General features: G+C 43.1%; 1 protein-coding gene across 1 annotated transcript in view; it reads left to right on the forward strand.

The window, feature by feature from the left end:
• The first annotated feature begins 2,738 nt into the window (after positions 1-2,738).
• Positions 2,739-18,905, forward strand: part of N4BP1 (NEDD4 binding protein 1) — a 48,194-nt gene continuing 32,027 nt past the window's right edge. The window contains exon 1 of the mRNA XM_079907204.1: positions 2,739-3,176. Coding sequence (XP_079763330.1) covers positions 2,979-3,176 — 198 coding nt within the window. The 5' untranslated portion in view covers positions 2,739-2,978. The remainder of the gene's footprint in view (positions 3,177-18,905) is intronic.

The following is an 18,905-nucleotide window of genomic DNA, read 5'->3' on the forward strand; positions in this document are numbered from 1 at the left end:
TGAGAGCATCCCAAGGCAAGGAGGGTCCAAACATTAAGGGGTTAGTCATGAGAACATATTATTTCCTCTTGCTTTTGTACAAGGGCAGAAAAGGGAGCCAGTTGCGTATATAACACCCAGTACAGAGTCAAACTGCCAGGATTCAAATGCCTATTCCTAGCACTTCACTTACCAGCTCTGTGGAACGTTCCAGAACCTCTCTATGCTTCTCTTTCCTCATCTTTAAAATAGGAATGATAAAAATATCAACCACTGCTGGAGTTTTAGGAAGCCAGTAAACACTCTTCCTGACCCTCCTGCATTCAGGACTGAGAAATAAAAGCAGGTGTCAGACAGTTAGAGATCAAAGTGTCATCTTTATTACTGACAAAGCTGGACTGGAGGATGTGGTTGAGTGAAAATACTTCACACAGTCACTGACACCGTGGGCAACCGCAGACAGCAGATAATAACACACCCTCTCTGGGGGCAGGGCGGCCCAACCCAGCACTGATCCTTCTCAGAAAGTCAGCCGTCAGTGGGGTCAGAGAAGTTCTTCTCCTGCCCTGGGGGAGACTGGGCGAGGGGCACTGCATGTGTTCTTCCACAGTCAGCCCTGCTGGAGAAAAGGGTAGGAATCCACCGCCTGCCCTCACAATGAAAATATGAGAAGGGGAAATAAGTGATTCCCTCAACACCCTCTCATGGGTTGTTATGGAGATTAGAGAAAACAAACAGCTACAGTATCTGGAATATAGACTCCGTGAAGGTCTTATCCCTGGTGCTAACTGTCCTGGGTGGTGAGGCCAGCCAGGTAGGCAAGACCGGCCAAGTGACGGAAGTTGTGGTTCAGAAACTACAGGAAGCAAGGGAGTTTCCTAAAAGGGGATTTCTCTCTCTCCCTCTCTCTGCTTGTTCCCTACACTCAGGAAACCTTGAGAGTTCCCTAAAGGGAAATGCTGACCAGATATGAACTGGCAAGTGTTCTAAACAGAGGGAAAAAAATCCCAAAGCTGTGTCTCTGGCGATACACCAACCCAGTGCCTTCTGAACACAGTCTAAAGGCCCAATTTTCTTCTGTGGTTGTGTGTATGAACTACTAGTGTTGTTTTAGGGCAGGTTTCTTAGGGGAAAGGGGAAGGAGCTGTAGAGTGTTTTTCAAAGCAGCCTCTTCTCAGCCCTAATAATTAAGCAATTAAGACTCACCAGCAGGGAAGTTGCTGGGAGCAAACAGGAACTGCCCTGGGGAAAGCCCTGTCCAATCACTGAACAACAGCAATTCCATTTAAGGTGAGTGCACCAGGAAGACAGGAAATAACACGTTGTGCTGACTCCTGCTCTGGGTGCAGTCTATTTGCAAGGCCACACTCTCCACCTGACCAGCCAATCTCAGGTCATCTACCTCATGGAGGAAGGCTGCTGGCTGTGTGGACACCCAGGGAAAAGCCCAGGGGAGCAGGAAGTTGTCAGTCCGTGAGCCTAGTGGCTCTCTTCCCTGTGCTGAGTCATCCTTTGGTGGGGCACCAGGGGACCACACCTGTCTGAATTTCTGAGGCATATGGAAAACCCCAGGAGCCCGGATCCTTGAGAGGTTTTACCTTGGGTAATCCCTCTTACCAAGACCATTCCCACTTGGCCTTTCCAACAGCAACATCTTTAGTTCCCCTTCTTTCTCCTCAAGGGGGAATCTATACAGCGGGAGGGGGCTCCCAGGCCCATTAAGTTCAGTATGGTTGCATAATCCACACAAAGCTTTTCTGTGAAAATGGAGCCTTAACTATATTGCTAATTTAACGATAATAATAGCTAGTATTTAATGATCATTTACTGTGTCCAGGTACTATCTTAATTTTCACAGTAGGAAGTACTATTGTTACCCACATTTCCAGATGAGAAATTACGACTTAGACAAGTTAAGTAATACGCCCATGGTCCCTAACTATCTACTATACCCACAATATTTAGCCCAGAGAAAGGAAACCACTATCTTCCACAATCTGTTTTCATGGACACAGAGAACATAATATCTGGAAAAGAACTGGAGATAACTAATGCAACCCTTGAATTTACAGATGGGAAAACAGACCTGGAGAGGGCTTAGGGTGTACTTGCCCAAGTACCCCACTAAAATCACGGAGAAGCCCCTAGTCCCACACTTCTTGTACCTCTTCTATAACACATTCTCCTCCTCCCTTCCCAGAAGAAAACACTTTCTTGACCTTTCCTTAATCATTTCTTTGCTTTTCAATTCTCCATACACATTATTCCCATTTTCTTCTCTTCCTGTTACCATTTTTACTGAAAAAACAACGGAAAGCAAAGGAAAGGGAGAGAAAGAGAGACAGAGACAGAGAGAGAGATAGAGAGAGGTGGGGGAGGGATCGAGGGAGGAAGAGAAAAAAACATCTATCAATAAATGAGAAGCTGGATAACTCAGTTTGCTAGAGTGCTATATTGGGCTTCAAGCTGTCTGAAAGCAAGCCAAATCCCTTGTGTGACACTGGGTCAGTCCCGCCTACTGGCTCGGAGCCTCAATTTCCCCATCTGTAAAACCATAAATACATCATCCACCAGGCCACGCAAAAGCGTCGTGGCCTAACCAAAGGCCACCCAGGCGCCCCTCCACAGCCATCGTTGGGCCCTCAACAAACATGGCGACTGTGCGTGACGTACACTTTCGTCGCCTCCGCGCCCCCCCCAGGGGGTGGCGACACTCAATGACGGCGTTGGGCGGGGCGCATGCGCGGCGGCGGGGCCCGGCCCGCGGCGGCGGCGGGGGTGGCGGCGGCGGCGAAGGGGCTTTTTACCCGCAGTTGCCCAGCTGCGGCTGCCGCTGCGGGATGGTGTAGCTGGGCGTCCGGCCAGGCGGCAGGGCGCGGGCCGGGCCGAGGCGGCCTGGAGGGCCGACGCCGCCTGACGAGCTCGGGTACAGGGGCAGCACGCTGAGGGGGCGTCGCCGCCGCCGGCCCCCGGCGCCGCCGCGGGAGGCCGCGCCCGCCATGGCGGCCCGGGCGGTACTGGACGAGTTCACGGCGCCCGCCGAGAAGGCGGCGCTGCTGGAACGGAGACGCGGCCGCATCGAGGGCCTGTTCGGCGTGAGCCTGGCCGTGCTTGGCGCGCTCGGGGCTGAGGAACCGCTCCCTGCGCGCATCTGGCTGCAGCTCCGCGGGGCGCAAGAGGCGGTGCACAGCGCTAAGGTGAGTCCGGCCGCCGACCCCGCGCGATCGCCTTCCCCAGCCCGGCCCCCGCGGCCTTCTGTCGATCGGGGTCCCTGGGCGTCCCCACCCCCTTCTTCCCTGCCCTTCCTGCGCTGACCGAGCCAGGCGCGGTGGTGAGAGCGCGGTCTCCCGAGCCTCCGCTCTAGAGCCATGTGACCTTGGGCTAGCGGTTTCATCCCGGGCGCCTCAGTTTCCCCATTTGTAAAGTGGCGCTGACGAAAGCAGCTGACTCGGAAGGCCGTCGCGAGGATTGGAGTAGGTGATGTGCGTAGAGCGCAGAGTGCAGTGGCTGGCAGGCACGGAGTGAACGCGTTGAGAGTGTTGCCTGTTGTTATCTTTCCCCCCAGCCCGCGGGCTGGTGCGCAGGGCCTGATGGCTGGGCCCGCAGCCTCCTGGCCTTCCACCTCAGCCACTTATCTCTTCCCAGGTCTCCGCTACAGGGATTCTGAACCTCTTGGGGATGTCAGACCCCTCTGAGAATCTGACAAAACCATCACAGTAGTACAGTACTCAGAGAATATCAAGAAGGGATAAGGATGATTAATAATAGTATTAAAAATAGCATTATTCCATGTATTGATTTTGTGTACCACTAGCATTTATCGAACGGTTGTAGCACATCAGACGTTATGTTCAATACTTCGGAAGGATTATCGAATTCAGTCCTTAAAAAATCCAGTGAGGTAGATTTTATTATCTTCCTGTTTTTAACAGCTGGGGAAACTGAAACTTTCGAAGAGGTGACTCACCTTCTCTCTAAATCAGCATTTCACACTTAGACTTACTTCGGGCACCTTCAGCTACTCCCTTCCCTCCCCAAGCCCAAATACTGCAAGAGTACATCCTCCCCCTCCCGGGGAGGTAAGTTTCTCCAGGTTTTCCCATCGAGTAAGTGGGAGAGCCAGGATTCAGACCGAGGGAGTTTGTTTCCAGAGACCTTGCTCTTGATACCTACCTCCCAGATGCTGAGCACTGGGGGTAGGGATCCATTTTTGGCGTCGTACTTCAGAAATTTCACAGTGCCCTTGAAGAATCTGATTAGCTGTGACTCTTGACTTTCTTAGATTAAAAAAGAAGCCTGTATGCTTGCTTTTAACGTGCTTAGAGGAGGTAGGACACTTAACTGTATGATTCTTCTCCACAGCTTAACTTAAAGCACTGCAGATGTTGAATCAAGTTTGCTTTCCTGTTCTTGATTTTTTTGAACCAGTTGTCTGGTCTAACTCCTTCCCAGTCCCCTCCTTGTTTTCTCCCCAGCTACCCAATTTCTTCCCACTCCCCAGGGCTAAAAAGTTTGACATGACTAAGTCCTATTATGGCTTCTGAAAGTCTCTTACATGCATTCATTCCTTCCTTTTCCATTATTTTTGCAGCAGTTAAGACCTTCTTTCTTGGTATGTGCCCTCTCCCTTATTTCATTGCCTTCCCTCCCTCCCCAGTACAACTTGCCTTAGACTAATCCTCCCACAAAAAGTCATTCTCCTGCCCTGGGATCTAGTAGAGCCTCCTGTTGCCTATCTCATTCACTCTAAACTTTTCTGATTTACAAAACACTTATTTATTCAACCCCACTTTGTTTTCCTAATTCTCTGCCTTAGCAGGTCTCAGCTTAAATCTCCACTGTAGCCTGACTAGTCTCACTGCTTTTATTGTGTACTCTGCCTGATCCCAGTTCAGCTCTACTCAAGGCTCACTGCAAGCATGGCAAGTGCTTCTTTTGCTCTACAGAAAAACCCTGCTGGACCCTCCCAAGTCCAGTTGCCTTGCTTATCCCTGCCATGCAGTTCAGCATAAGCTAATTGGAAAAGGTGTGTCTTACAGTATATTGGTAGTATGTGTCACCTGCCCATTTATCTTTTTGATGTGTGCTACTCATAATCTAACTCTCCCACTTATAAGAAATCCTTTTTTTCCCTTTGAGATTTATGGGGAAAAGTTGAATGCCATACTCAAGGGGTTTTTGTTCTTGTTAATTCATTTTGGAGTGTGTTTTAATTCCTTTAAGGAAGAGAAAACCATTAACTTGATTTTTAAAAATTAAGAACAGAGGGAAAGGGCTTCCCAGGTGGCGCAGTGGTTAAGAATCCGCCTGCCAATGCAGGGGACACGGGTTCGAGCCCTGGTCCGGGAAGATCCCACATGCCTCGCAGCAACTAAGCCCGTGCACCACAACTACTGAACCTGCGCTCTAGAGCCCACAAGCCACAACTACCGAAGCCCGTGCGCCTAGAGCCCGTTCTCTGCAACAAGAGAAGCCACCGCAATGAGAAGCCCGCACACCGCACCAAAGAGTAGCCCCCGCTCGCCGCAACTAGAGAAAGCCCACACGCAGCAACGAAGACCCAACAGAGACAAAAAAAATAAATTAATTAAATAAATTAATTGAAAAAAAAAACAGAAGGGAATTCCCTGGCCGTCCAGCGGTTAGGACTCTGTGCTTCCACTGCAGGGGGCACGGCTTCGATCCCTGGTCGGGAACTAAGATCCCGCATGTCCCGTAGTGTGGCTAAAAAAATTAAGAACAGGAGAACAATCTTCAGCGTATACAATATTTTAAGTTAAGCTGTGGAGGAGAAGAAGGTTTGGGGGAAGGAGGATTTAGAGTAAGGACTTTTTTAAACTAGCTGGTAGAGTCTCCAAGCAGCTTTGTGGGTCCCATCAAGTGGTTCGTGTCGTTTTCCTCCTTTAAAAATGTTAATTCACTACCCTTTAGAAAATGCTTGAGTAGAGGAGAATGTGGAGCTTTAGTTAGTTAGGGCTCCATTCACTGGAGAGAGGTGAGATGGGGCTACTGGTAGAAAGTGATAATGTCCTGGGAAGTTTTTGTTTTTTTAAAAAAGGCACATGCTCTTGAGTGACCACTTTTGTCAAAGGGGAAATTTGTTGGAGGAAGCAGTACTTGAGCTGGGCTTTGAAGATCTGGGAAGATTCCCAGGTAGAGGTGGTTGCAAGCAAGGGCCTCGAAGCCAGAACAACATGGAGTGTCTGGGTAGGAAGAGTCATGCTGCCCTGTGAGAGATGAAGCCTCCAGGGACCCAAATGCTGTGCTAAGGCCACTGGGCCTTATCAGTAGGGAGTCAGTGAGGATTTGGGAGAGGAAGGATTTGCTTGAAACTCTGTATTTGAAGACAGGCAGACCCAACTGTGGAAGGAACTTTGTTCCAGTTTAGAACTGGACATGGGTGGGGTGACACGGTTTTCACTGGGACTTGGCAACTGAGTGGATGCAGGGATTGAGGGAGAGGTTTGAAGCCCTGGTGTCAGGAAGGATGGTGGATTCGTTGTTTGACCTGTAGGTTGGTGGGACCGGGTAGCCGATACTTAAAGACAACTTCTGTGCCAGGAAATACACTAGCTGTTGCCTCTGGACCTCAAGGAACCCACAGCCTAGTAGGGGAGAAAGTTGGAAACAACATTTAAGAGTTGAAGTATGTGCAAGTAATATAGGAGAGGAAGGGTTGTTCTGCCCAGTGGGATGCTGGAGGATGAATGAGAGTTTTCCAGAAGGAAGAGCATGTGCAAAATCACAGGGATATGAAGTAGTCCCGTTTTTTCATGGATTCCTCAAGTGAAGGACAGGAATGGGGGAAGGTGCCAGCTCACAAAGCACATGCGACCTGCTAAAGAACATGGATTTTACCAAGCAGGGAGGCAGCGGAGAGTAATGGAAGGTTGTAAGAACAGCAGTGATGCTGTCAGATTTACATTTCAATGCCTCCATCATCAGGTCCATTGTTGGCTACTGATGATATAAGTATAGAAATTGGGGATAAGTGTTTAGAACTTTTAGAGCAATGTGACATTACTACAAGGGCTAGAGAAGCAATGTCTGAAAGTGAGAGGGAAACCAAAAGCGGGCATTGTCCATAGGGGCCCAGTGGGAGGGGACTGAAGTCCAAGGTGGCAGACGTCATGGAAACAAAGGAAGTTGAGGATTGAACGTCAGAGAAGAAGTGGAGGCACTGACCGAGCTGCCTCATTCACAAAGAAATCGAAGATTCAAAGCAGGGGTGGGATCTTGGAGTCTGGCCTGGGTGAGGAGAGATGAGGCTGAAGAGATCTCTGTCCTGGGGAGTGCAAAGAGTTAGATCCTTCCCTTAGATCAAAGAGCCCCTGGGACTAGGTGGGGGACTGCATAGGGAAGTGGCTGGCTGGTCGGAAGGAACGGGTGAACCGAGATGCTCATGCCCTGTGGGAGAGGGCAGACGCTCATGCTCAGTATCCGCTGGTTACACATATGGGCCTAGTGATGTCTGATCTTCTCACCCAAGGGAAGCCAGTAGTCTGCATTTTGTAATGGGAAATCTGTTTTGTTTTAAGAGGCAGCTAATTTATGTTTTAAAAGCCATGTATGCTATGAATTACATCTCAGTAAAAGTTTTGCACTAATACATTCTTTTTAAAGTACATATTCTAAAAAAAGAAATATAGGAAGCAACCACATATGCTAAACAAAACATGGCAGTAGACCAGATTCAGCTTTTGGACTGCCTTTTTAGGACTTCTGCTTTAGGTAGTAGGAGACAAGATAAGTGAGGATACACATTTTTTTTCCTATTTGGTGAAGTGGGTAATTGAAGGCCTTAATGGCCTATAGTACTGTCTTAGTAAAGTGGGATGCCAGTTTATGCCCAGAGAGGGAGGGTGAGACCTTGAAGACAGTGCAGTATGTCAACACAGATACAGTGGAACTGTTGGAAGTGCATTAGAAAAAAACAAAAAAGGACTGTGGACTTGAAGTGAGGGCCAGGGAAGGTTAGGTGGTTTGAATTTATAGTATCACTTGATCCAGAAATTCTCAAGTAGGTGATGATTTCCCCCACTCAGGATGTTGGTGAAGCCAGCACATAAAGACTAAAGGAATCTGAAGTGCAATTGAGCAAGGCAAAACGGGGCCCAGGAACTGTTTCTGAATGGTCAGCCTTATTTGAGCTAGGACAGTCCAAAAATATGCAAGACTTACCTTCTACTGTTAGTGAACTAATAGCTTGAGAGGTTCAGACTGGAGAGGAGGCAGGTGAAGGCAGAAGGGCATAATGAACTGTAAGAATAAAGGGAGGGACAGGACCTTAGACCGTGTCCCCTCCTAGACTCAGGGAATCATGCAGGCAGAGGACAGTTTCAGTAAGTGTTGGAGAATTCTAGAGGTGGTAGTTAAAGAAGCATTTCATAGATCAGAATCTTGGATCTGGAGGAATTCTGAGAACCAAGGGGTGGTACCTCAGTGGTCATGGGTGAAGTGGAAGTGTTCCTTTTAACTTAGAGAAGTGAGAGGCTAAAGGATGGACGTGTGAGCCATCTGGAGATAATGCAGTGCTGAGATCATGGAGGTCCATAGCAGGGAATTGGGTGCTAAAGTTAGTTGGTAAGCTAGGAGCCTGTCCTGGAGGTTAACAAACAAAAGAGGAGTAATTGGAAGTAAACAGCATGGCTACTTGTTGTATGGTTTCTCCCTGAACCTTTAGGGTACTGAATTTGCTACCTTCAGCTGCCCATCAGGTGGTGTTATTTCAGGCATTACTTCATGGCAGTGAATAGCCACTGTGAAGCATAGCCAGTGACCTACCAAGAACACCAATCTGGAGGACTTATAAGGAGAGTAATTTGGAGGACTCATCAGTCTTAAACATTGAAATTACAATGCACCTGAGAAACTGTGGTAAGGTAGGCTAACATCCAGTCTGCTTTTTATTTGAGAGGAAAAGAAGAGAGGGTCTTATGAAGAGTTGATGATTGTCCTTTACCTGAGTTTTTGCTTGCATATTTGTGGAGTAAGAGAGGAGAAAGATAAGGGTAAAGAAAATGCAATTCCAGTAGAAGTGGCCTGTTACTTCATTGACTTCAGAGGGTTAAGATGGACCCTATATTGTTTTATTTCCTTTTCCGTTAGGAGAACTTGGTACCTGGTTTCATGAATGAATTCTTGAACAGTAGATTTGTTCATGGAGGAAATAATTTATAGATGTAATACTGGGTAGTGACAGAGTTTTTTGTTTTGATTTTACCAGAAAGGAGGTTGGAGGCCTTTTTGCTTTTTCTAGAATGATAGTTTTTAACTCACCATGGTTGTAAATCATCTTCTCAAGAAACAGAGGTTTGTTCAGTCTCTTTTATGGTTAATATTTTGGGGTTATACCAGAATGTTGAAATAAGGGATACTCACGCTGATTGTACTAGGCTCAAAGTGATTGCTCATGACTGTAGCTTCCTCTTCCCTATTTGTTTACCAGCTAGTATTACAGGGTTTTAATTAAATCAGGGACAACATCTTGTTCTATGTTGACTTTTTACTAAATTAATATAATTGTATGAAGTTAGAAGGCTTGCATTTCAGAAACAGAATTATAGGGGGGAAATCCTTACAGTAATTAATTAAAGAACTGTTTTTTATAAAAATAAGTTATGTCATATGGAAACAACATAGGAAAATCCTTTTGTTTAAAGAAACTGAATTATTTCTTTTAATTGTTAATTTAAGAGGTTCCTTTGAACTTAGAGAAAGTTTTGTTCAGTCTTAGTGCTTACAGAATTACTTACTTTAATTGATGAATAAGATCTGTGTGGATTCACATCTGAATTTTCTATGTAAAAGTCAGTTGTGATTATGACACCTTTTCATCGAAAATCCCTATCTACCAGTCATCTGGGATCTTTATCCATTCTTGAACCTACGTGTTTAGTTCACTGTATGTTTCATTATTAACCCTGGTATTTTTTAAATTAAGATAATAAAGTCATTACTTTGTTATAATAGGTTAATGCAGATGATATATCTCTAACAGTTAGACTGATAGATAGATCAGGATTTGGCTACAGTGATAGAAATTATACAAAATGGTTTAGTTTTCTTTCACGCAATAAAAAATCTTAAGATAAACAACAGTCCAAGGCTGAGCAGTGGTTAGGAGCTGTCAGGGTGAAGGTCTCTGCAGTTCTTTTGGCCTTTCCCTCATGGTCACAGAATACCTACTGCAGCTCCAGCCATCAAGTCTCTATTTCAAGAAGGAAGGAAGAAGCCACAACACCTTTCTACAACACCCCAGCAGACTTTTCCTTATCTCTTTCTGGACAGAACTATGTCATATGGCCAATACTTGCAGGAAAGAGAGCTAGGAAATGTTCAGTTTTAACTAGACACATTGCTGCCCTGAACAAAATCTGGGTTCTGTTTGTTAAAGAAGCAGAACGTGGATATTGGTAGACAATAGGAACGACTGCCACATCATATTATCTACTTCTCAAAATATGCCTTGAATCCTCACCATTTTTTTAGTTTTGTTTTTGTAAATAGGAATTTTTTAAATGAGCACTTTATTTTTGGTTGTTTTTTGTTTTTAATTAAAATGTAATTCCTAAAGATACAAGGTGAGCACATGCCAAGCATTTATTTATAACTCATTTTTGAGGGAACTAGCTGGATAGGAAAACTGGTTCAAGGAACAGTACAGGAAATGAATATAGGTACTGAAAAAGAATGTTGAAATAAGACTGCTAGATTGGATACAAAACTTGTTCATGTCCTACAGGATAATGAAACAGTAATTTGGGGGTTGTCACAGAAATCATCTGTGTCTTTACTGGACAAAAATATGCAAGTTAAATGTGTAATTTCACAGATTCTGGGCCTTTTTCAATATAAATAGTATGTCAAACAAAAAACACATTCCACTAGAGCGTACAAACATGGGCGAGCTTTTTCTGTAAAGGGCCAGGCGATAAATAGTTTCAGACTTTAGGAACCATACAGGGTCTCTGTCTCATATTCTTCTTTGTTTTTGCTTTTTACAACCCTTTAAAAGGTAAAAACAATTCTTAGGGCCCGTACAAAAATAGTTTGAAGGCTGGATTTACACTGTCCAGTGTATTGCCACTACCACATGTGGCTGTTTAATTAAAATTCAGTGAAATTAAATATTCATTTCCTCAGTTGTATTTCACGTGCTCAGTGGCCATAATGTAGCTATTGGATACCAATTTGTACAGTGCAGATACAGAACATATGTCGTTACAGAAAGTTCTATTGGACAGTGCTGCCCTAGCTATGAAATAATCCTTGGTCGGGCCTGCTAGACAGTTCTCTAGTATGACACTGAGAGAGCATGCAGCTATTCTTTTACCTTACTTCCAGAGTTTCTGTAATTTGTGTTAATTGTGCCCTTGTAGTTATAAATGGCTTCAAAGATTACTCTTGATCACATACACACACACACACACACACACACACACACGCATGTAGACTAGCCTGATTGTATATAGAGTATGGCAGGAGGTATTAGCAATTACTGACACTAGAGAATTATCCTCTCTGGAAATTTCATAAGGAACCTTAGGTTACCTTTTCAGTAGCTGGGTGGTTTTCATTTGTTTTTGGTTTTAGTTGTCTCTTTTGTCTCTTCTATTTTAAAGCTAGGAAGCAAATCTCCAAAAAAAATCAAGAAAATCATCTCTACATATTTCACCTGTAGCATTTATACATTTGGATGAATGCTTCTCTCCTCAAGATTCCCAAAATACGCTAAAATTTCTTGCCTGCCAGGAAGGGACTTTCTTTATACTGCATGCCACAGAGTAGGTACCAGAGCAGTATCCTGAGTTGGTTCCATAGATGAACTACAATCCTTGTTTTTTAATAGTAACCTTGCCATACCTGATTAAGTGAGGTTTATTCTTAAATATGACATTCTAATTATGGTCTGTGTTGCACAATGAATTTGTCTGATTTTGTCCTAGTAAAAGGGAGGACAGATTCTTAATGATCCTGTGCAAGTAACTACATTGCCATGAAAAGTAAAGAGACTCAGTAGAAGTAGACCAAGCTTCCCTTTTGATTTGACACAGTTAGTAAGTGTGATTTAAGAAATTCAGAGTAACCCAATGAAATTAATAGTTTTAGCATCCTTATAAGGTGAAAGACAAATCTTTGTGATTGATTGCCTGGGGACCTTTGCGAAACATCGAAGATAGTTTAGGTGTAAAAGACATTCAGAGTGGTATACTACATAGCAATAGAAAAGAGCAAATTACTGAGACATGCAGTAATGTGGATGAATCTCAAAAATAGTATGCCAAGTGAAAAAAGCCATACACAAAAAGAGTGCATACTAATTCTATATGTGACATACTAAGCAAGACAAGAATTGTGTAATTATGGTGGGGAAAAAAATCAGAATAATTAGAACAGAGCAACTGGAAAAACACATTAAATACAGACTGGGTATTAGATGATACTAAGGAATTACTGTTCATTTTCTTGGGTGCAGTAATGACATTGTGGTTATACTAAAAAGAAAACGTGTAATGTGTGTGTTTATGCTTGGCGACTCTCACTTGGAAATTAGCCATGTATCCAAAGAGTGTCCATTAGTTAACCATTTACTGTTGGTCCAACCAAGGTCTTAAAGTTAACTAAGGATGTTGGAAATTATGCTTAAGCTGACAACTACTGAGCAACATAACTTCTGATATCAAAAAATGTAGCAGTGTTATAATTCAATTTAGTTTAATGTATAAATTTTTATTTTTCATAATCAGTCTCTTCATGAAAGAAAACTTTTAAGTTAAAAAAATCTTATGATGCATTGTACTCTGCACTGATAAAATCAGAGAAAGGCCATCTATTTTTAAGTTAGTATTAAAATTATCAAGTCAGATTGATTTGTCCAAGGATTTTTTTTTTTTTTTTTTTTTTTTTTTTTGTGGCCATGTCTTGCGGCCTGCAGGATCTTAGTTCCCCAACCAGGGGACCAGGGATTGAACCTGGGCCACAGCAGTGAATGCACTGCTTCCTAACCACTGGACTGCCAGGGAATTCCCTAAGGATTATTTTTATTACATGAATTTGGATTCTAAATACAGATGCCTTTGAATTTTCAGCTTCTGTGCATTTTGCATTGTTTCTCTTTTGTCCTTAAAAAGCTAACACATTATAAGTTTGGATGTTTAGTTTCTTTATTTTCTAAGAGTTCTAGATATATAGATTTATGTAAAAGCTTGTTCTCTATAAACCAATTCGAACAGAAATTCTTTTTTTTTTTTTTTTTTTGGCGGTACGTGGGCCTCTCACTGTTGTGGCCTCTCCCGTTGCGGAGCACAGGCTCCAGACGCGCAGGCTCAGCGGCCATGGCTCATGGGCCCAGCCGCTCCGTGGCATGTGGGATCTTCCCGGACCGGGGCACGAACCCATGTCCCCTGCATCTGCAGGCGGACTCTAAACCACTGCGCCACCAGGGAAGCCCCGAAGAGAAATTCTTTAAGAAACTTTATTATCTACTTCATTAATAACCCCTGGAGATAGGAATATATTTCACATTCACACCATGAAGAAGTAAAGGCTTTTTCTCATTTATAGAGACAGACACACAGAGAGCTTTCAGCTTTGGTTCCGTAATTGTAGCCACAGGTCGAAAGTAATCCAAAAACACAAAACTGGCCCAGATTTCATAAGGGCTGTTCTTCTGTTAGTAGTCCTGAGACATGTTCTTGCACAAACAGAAGAACAGAAAAGACTAAAACCAGATTTTCCTGTAGTCTCTCATGCCACAGAAAGTGGATCCCTGTTATCTGGTGACAGATCGCCACATGGTCAGACACCTAAAACTCAGATTCCTGCAGACTAGATTCATGTGTGAGACTGACCTGGTAGTCTGTAGCCACTTGGTCCCTGAGGCAGTGTGGAAACGGACATGTGGCAAAGAACCATAAAGTGAAAACACAAAATCAGAAGGGAAAAGAACAGGGTAACAGCATTAGTAAAATTCACTTCCTGCTTGGGATTCACTCTAGGAGCCAAAATTAGGTAAAGGCTCCCAGAGCCAATGAGGTACCCTTCTTGGGCCACTCAGTTTAATAGCTCCAAGCAGGTGAGCTCACTTGGACATCTCCATTGGTCCTACAAGACTGCCAAAGTGAAAATTTATTTTAAAAGTTATAAACATGACTTTCAGACAGTCAGGTATCTCATAAATGAGGGAACCAACAGGAACGGAAAGGTGTTTCAAAGAGCTTTTGAGGATCTGATTATTTGAGACTCTGAGTATCTGCACCAAAAAAAAAGAAATGATGGAATAAAATTGCATGTAGATATAAACTGGCTAATATCTTACAAAGCAGTGAAGTTATAACTATTTCTACCAGATGGAGATAATTGGCATCTCGGCTGGACAGAAATCTACATTTTGACATGTAGCATCACAGTCCGGGCCCTAATCAATAATAAATGGTGTGTAAGACAAAGGTACATTTCCCAGAGAAGTAAATCATCTTTGGGTGGGCGAAAGAGAGTGCTCCGTTGTGATTGAGAGGCCATCCTTTTGCCATATTTAGAAGTGTTTGATAATTTTTCTTAATGTTATGCAATCTATTAAAATGAACACCCTCCCCCACTTTTTCGTCATTTGGCCACACTCTCTCTTCAACAATGTTACACACATCATTGATACTACTAGGCTGGATGTCAGCCTGTGTTCCCAAACTTCCTAATTCCTGTTTTGATATGTATCTGTTAGACATTTATTGATTGATTTCAGGTTTTCTCAACAGTGGCACTATTGACATTTTGGTCAGCTAATACTTTGGTTGTAGGGGGTTGTAATGTACGCTGCAGGATGTTTAGCAGCATCTCTGGCCTCTACCCCCAAGGTGCCAGGAGCACCTCTTCAGTTGTGACAACCAGAATTGTGTCCTGACATTGCTAGTTCCCCCAGGAAGAGCAGAAACACCTCTGGTTAAAACCAAGGCCAGTACCCGCACTGTCTAGTAGAGTTATGATAAATGCTGTTGTTTAAATAATAAGATACTGTTGTGTGTAGAAAACAGATTAACATCCTCCCACCCCATTTTTGCCAATTCTTGAAGGAAGGGTTAAATTAGGCTCCAAAAATAAGAAACCATGCTGAAGTCCAAACCAACAAAGACTTTGAGTATAATTCTGAGGATCTTGAACATTAATCCTTCGCAGTGAGGAGCTTTAGAAAGTATTTGAGTAAGGAGGTGAAGGGTGTGTTTTCAGGCATAGCTTTTATACTGTTACAAGGCAGTGGAGTGGGACAAGACTGGCAACAGAAAGAAGAGGTTAGTGTTGGTTGTAGTGTTCACATGCAACTAGGTTTGTGAAGGATTGCAAGTGAAGGAAGAGGAAAGAAAGCTTTGAATCTAGGCATCTACGTTTCATAGAAAGGAACTTGGACCAAAGATGGAGTGGAGGAGAGCTGAGAGCTCTGATTCAGACCTGTAAAGTTTGAGGCACTTGTGGGATAGGTAGAAATACCCAGGGGATAGTCTGCAGCCTAACAGTATTAAAGGCTAGAGGTGGACATTTGGAGTTACCATCAGAGATATAAAAGTTACGGTTGGAACTTGAAAAGCCTATTAGAGTATAATTGAGGGAGAGGACCAAGACAGAACCTCACGGAATATCTACATTTAATGTACGGTAGGAAAAGGCAGCAAAGGATTTGGGAGGATAGTCAGAAAGATAGGAAGTAAGGACAGCTAGTGGTATCTCAGAAGTGTGGAAGGGCAAGAACTTGTCAAGAAGTTGGTCAACGGTAGATATCGTGCTACCTACCAAGTAAGTAGAGAGCCCAAGTAGGAGAGTACAGAGAAAAGGGCCTTTCGGTTTGGCATTAGTTGTCATTCAGGAAAGTGGTTTCAGCTTGAATGGGGGCAGAATCCAGATTTCAAGGGGTTGACAGGGAAAGGGCTTTAGGCTACTTTTTCAAAAAGTGTGAAGATGAAAAGACCGAGTGGTTGCATGCATAGGCAGTCGGGCTGAGGGAAGTGTTCTGGGGGATCAGGAAGGCTCACGCATGTTTGTAGACAGAGGGGCGGGGTAGGTGGCTAAAGGGGGAGGGATGAATCAAGGTCTGGGAAAATGGCATGGCTTTGAAGCAGAAGCAAGGAGAAGAATTTGTGAAAGTTAGAATTTTTAGATGAAAACACAGAGGCAGTCAAAGGAATTCATATCTGTTGGCCTCCAGGCTCTGGTAAAATCACATCTTTTACGAAAAATGAGAAAATTGACAGAAATGAGGTTGGGGACCTGAAGACATTATTTGGGTAAGAGTGAAGATAAGTTGCTCAGGAGAGCTGAAAGTTTTGGAAGCTGTAGAATTTCAGAGATTTACAGATGTAATGGGGATGAGGTCTAGGGTAGAGTGTGGCCCCTGGTGTGTCTCCAGAAGTAGACTCAGAGTGAGCATGCAGGGAAGTCCCTGTGGGGCAGCTAAGGTGCTCCTCCTGGGGAAGAACTCGGTCGGCATTTTGGAAATAAGATTGAGGAGAAAGATGGAACAGAAAGCAAATGTTGGAAATGCATTGGAAAAATGACTAAAATGGTTATTTTTATTTTATAGTGATATTATTAATGTAGGTGACCAGATAGAGACATGTTATCTTAACAGGTTAAAATGGACCTGTTACAGATATGTAGGTAATGATATTAAAAGTTTGTTTTATCTAAGGCACTATGGTGCTTCTAATTTATGTACGTTCTGTAGGACTCATATGTCAAAGTCTAAAAATCATATTAATCCTCCTACTTTCTTTTCTCTTAGAGATAACATATATCACCATTTATGCGAGAGTATCTTAAGTTATAAGAAATCTTTAGAATCCTGAAGTGTGCAGCCAAAGCAGAGAACTACCGGTCCGAACAGTTTTAGAAATCTATCTGTAATGTATTAGGAGCCTCCTTGCCTTTGTAGTTTCTCCCTCCTCCTTGATTTGTGGTGGACTTGAGTATCTTCGGTTATATTTGTGCCAGGGTGCAGTTATGCTCCTGGCAGCTGCCAGAGCGTGTCAGTTCTACACTCATGATAGATGGTCTCAAGTTGCTATGTTTTTTAACCATTATGTCTTCCTTATTTTTGCACCTGTGCTGTCAATTATCATTTGCTGTTGCGTGCTCTGCAGGTAGCACCCTATGCTGTTCCTTTTGTATTTTCATTCAGCTGCTTCAAACCATGTGCAATCTGGGAGACAATCTGATAAAGTCCCTGAAGTGTGTGCCCATAAATAAGAGGTGGTAGATAGTGAAGAGTGGTGCCAAGAACCCTTTCCCCAGGTCAAACCTGCAGACTCTTGAATAGCCACTTTGATCCTTTCTGCTTTTAGCTATGTTCTGAATGGCAGGGGTTGCCAGGAGCTTCTCTCTGATTCGTGAATTGTTATATAGTTGAGAAGAACTGAATTTGTAGAAAGTAGAATAACAGAAATTCATTTTGCCATACGAAAGGGAAGTTACCGTTGTGTATATTATATGCTCCCCCCCTTTTTTCTTAAAATCCTGAGTAAAGTAAAGCAATATATGAATGCTGCAGGATGGAGGGGAAACAATTTTGACTAACATTCAAATGTTCAGGTACCAAATCCAGCCAAATGCAAATGATGACTACTTAGATCCACAGAATCTTTCTTACCAATACAACTGATGGCCAGACATTTTTGTAACACTGTATGCCTGTACACTTTATTGCTCACTCCTGAACTGGAGTATAGAAATCAATTGTTGCTATTAGTAATTTCCCAAGAGTAAATTGTTAATGAAAAAACTGAATCTGAATCTCAAGGGATAATTACTCATTCCTCTTAGGGGACACACAAAAAGGAGTTTTGGGTATGTGAAGCTATAACAAGCTCCTAGCACAGCTCTTCCTCAAATCTATGCAGTTAATCTTGCATTAATAGTTTTGGTTACTTGGGGGTAATGTCAGACAGCTGTGCTTGTATTGGGCACTTCTCTGCCAGTCTTCCTAGTGCTTACACGATAGGAGCTCTCCTGAGGCCCTCTGTAATCTTGTCATACAGCATCACAGCATGTTATGCATCCACTTTTAAACTTTTTTATTAAAATTAGGAAGTAGGGAATGTAATAAAATAATATATGCACATGGTTAAAACAAATCAAGTACTAGAGTTTTTATTAAGAATAGCAGTCCCTTTGCTTCTACCAAACACCCTAGCTTCCTGAAGGTAACTACTTCGCATTGTTTTTAGCTGTTTGTTCTGATGTTTACCTAAATAATTATAAATAATATACTGCTATTTCTTATCAATATTAGGCATTATGCACTTTCTTTACGATAAATGATGAGGCAAAAACTAGGCCCATTTTCTCAATTGCTATGGTCTGGATATTTGTGTCTCCTCAAAATTAATGAATGTTGAAATCCTCATGCCCAATGTGATGGTATTAGGAGAATGGGGCCTTTGGGGGGTGATTAGGTCATGAGGACAGAACCCCCATGGATGAGATTAATACCCTTAGAAGAGAGGCTTGAGAGAGCTCCATTGCCCCTTCCACCATGTGAGGACACAACAAGAAGACCGCAGTCTGGAAGAGGGCCCTCACCCGACCGTGCTGTCGCTCTGATTTTGGACTTCGAGCCTCCAGAGCTGAAAGAAATATCTGTTGTTTATAAGCCACTCAGTATGGCATTTTGTTACAGTAGCCCAAACAGACTAAGACACCAACATAGTTTTTTGTTTGTTTGGTTTTTGGTTTTTTTAGTTAAAGCAAGAAACAGGTTTATATAATTATGACATATAAATACTAGTTGTTGCAAGGCCAAGTACTTTATTATATTACATTATGTTCTCTTTCTGGTATAGCTTTTAATTTTTCCTGGGATTTTTATCTTCCCTTTTCTTACCTACTTATGAAATTTGCTTTAAACATCCCTAATATTTTACAAATATTCTTTTCATCTT

Source organism: Stenella coeruleoalba (genome assembly GCF_951394435.1).
Source record: "Stenella coeruleoalba genome assembly, chromosome: 20".
NCBI lineage: Eukaryota > Metazoa > Chordata > Mammalia > Artiodactyla > Delphinidae > Stenella > Stenella coeruleoalba.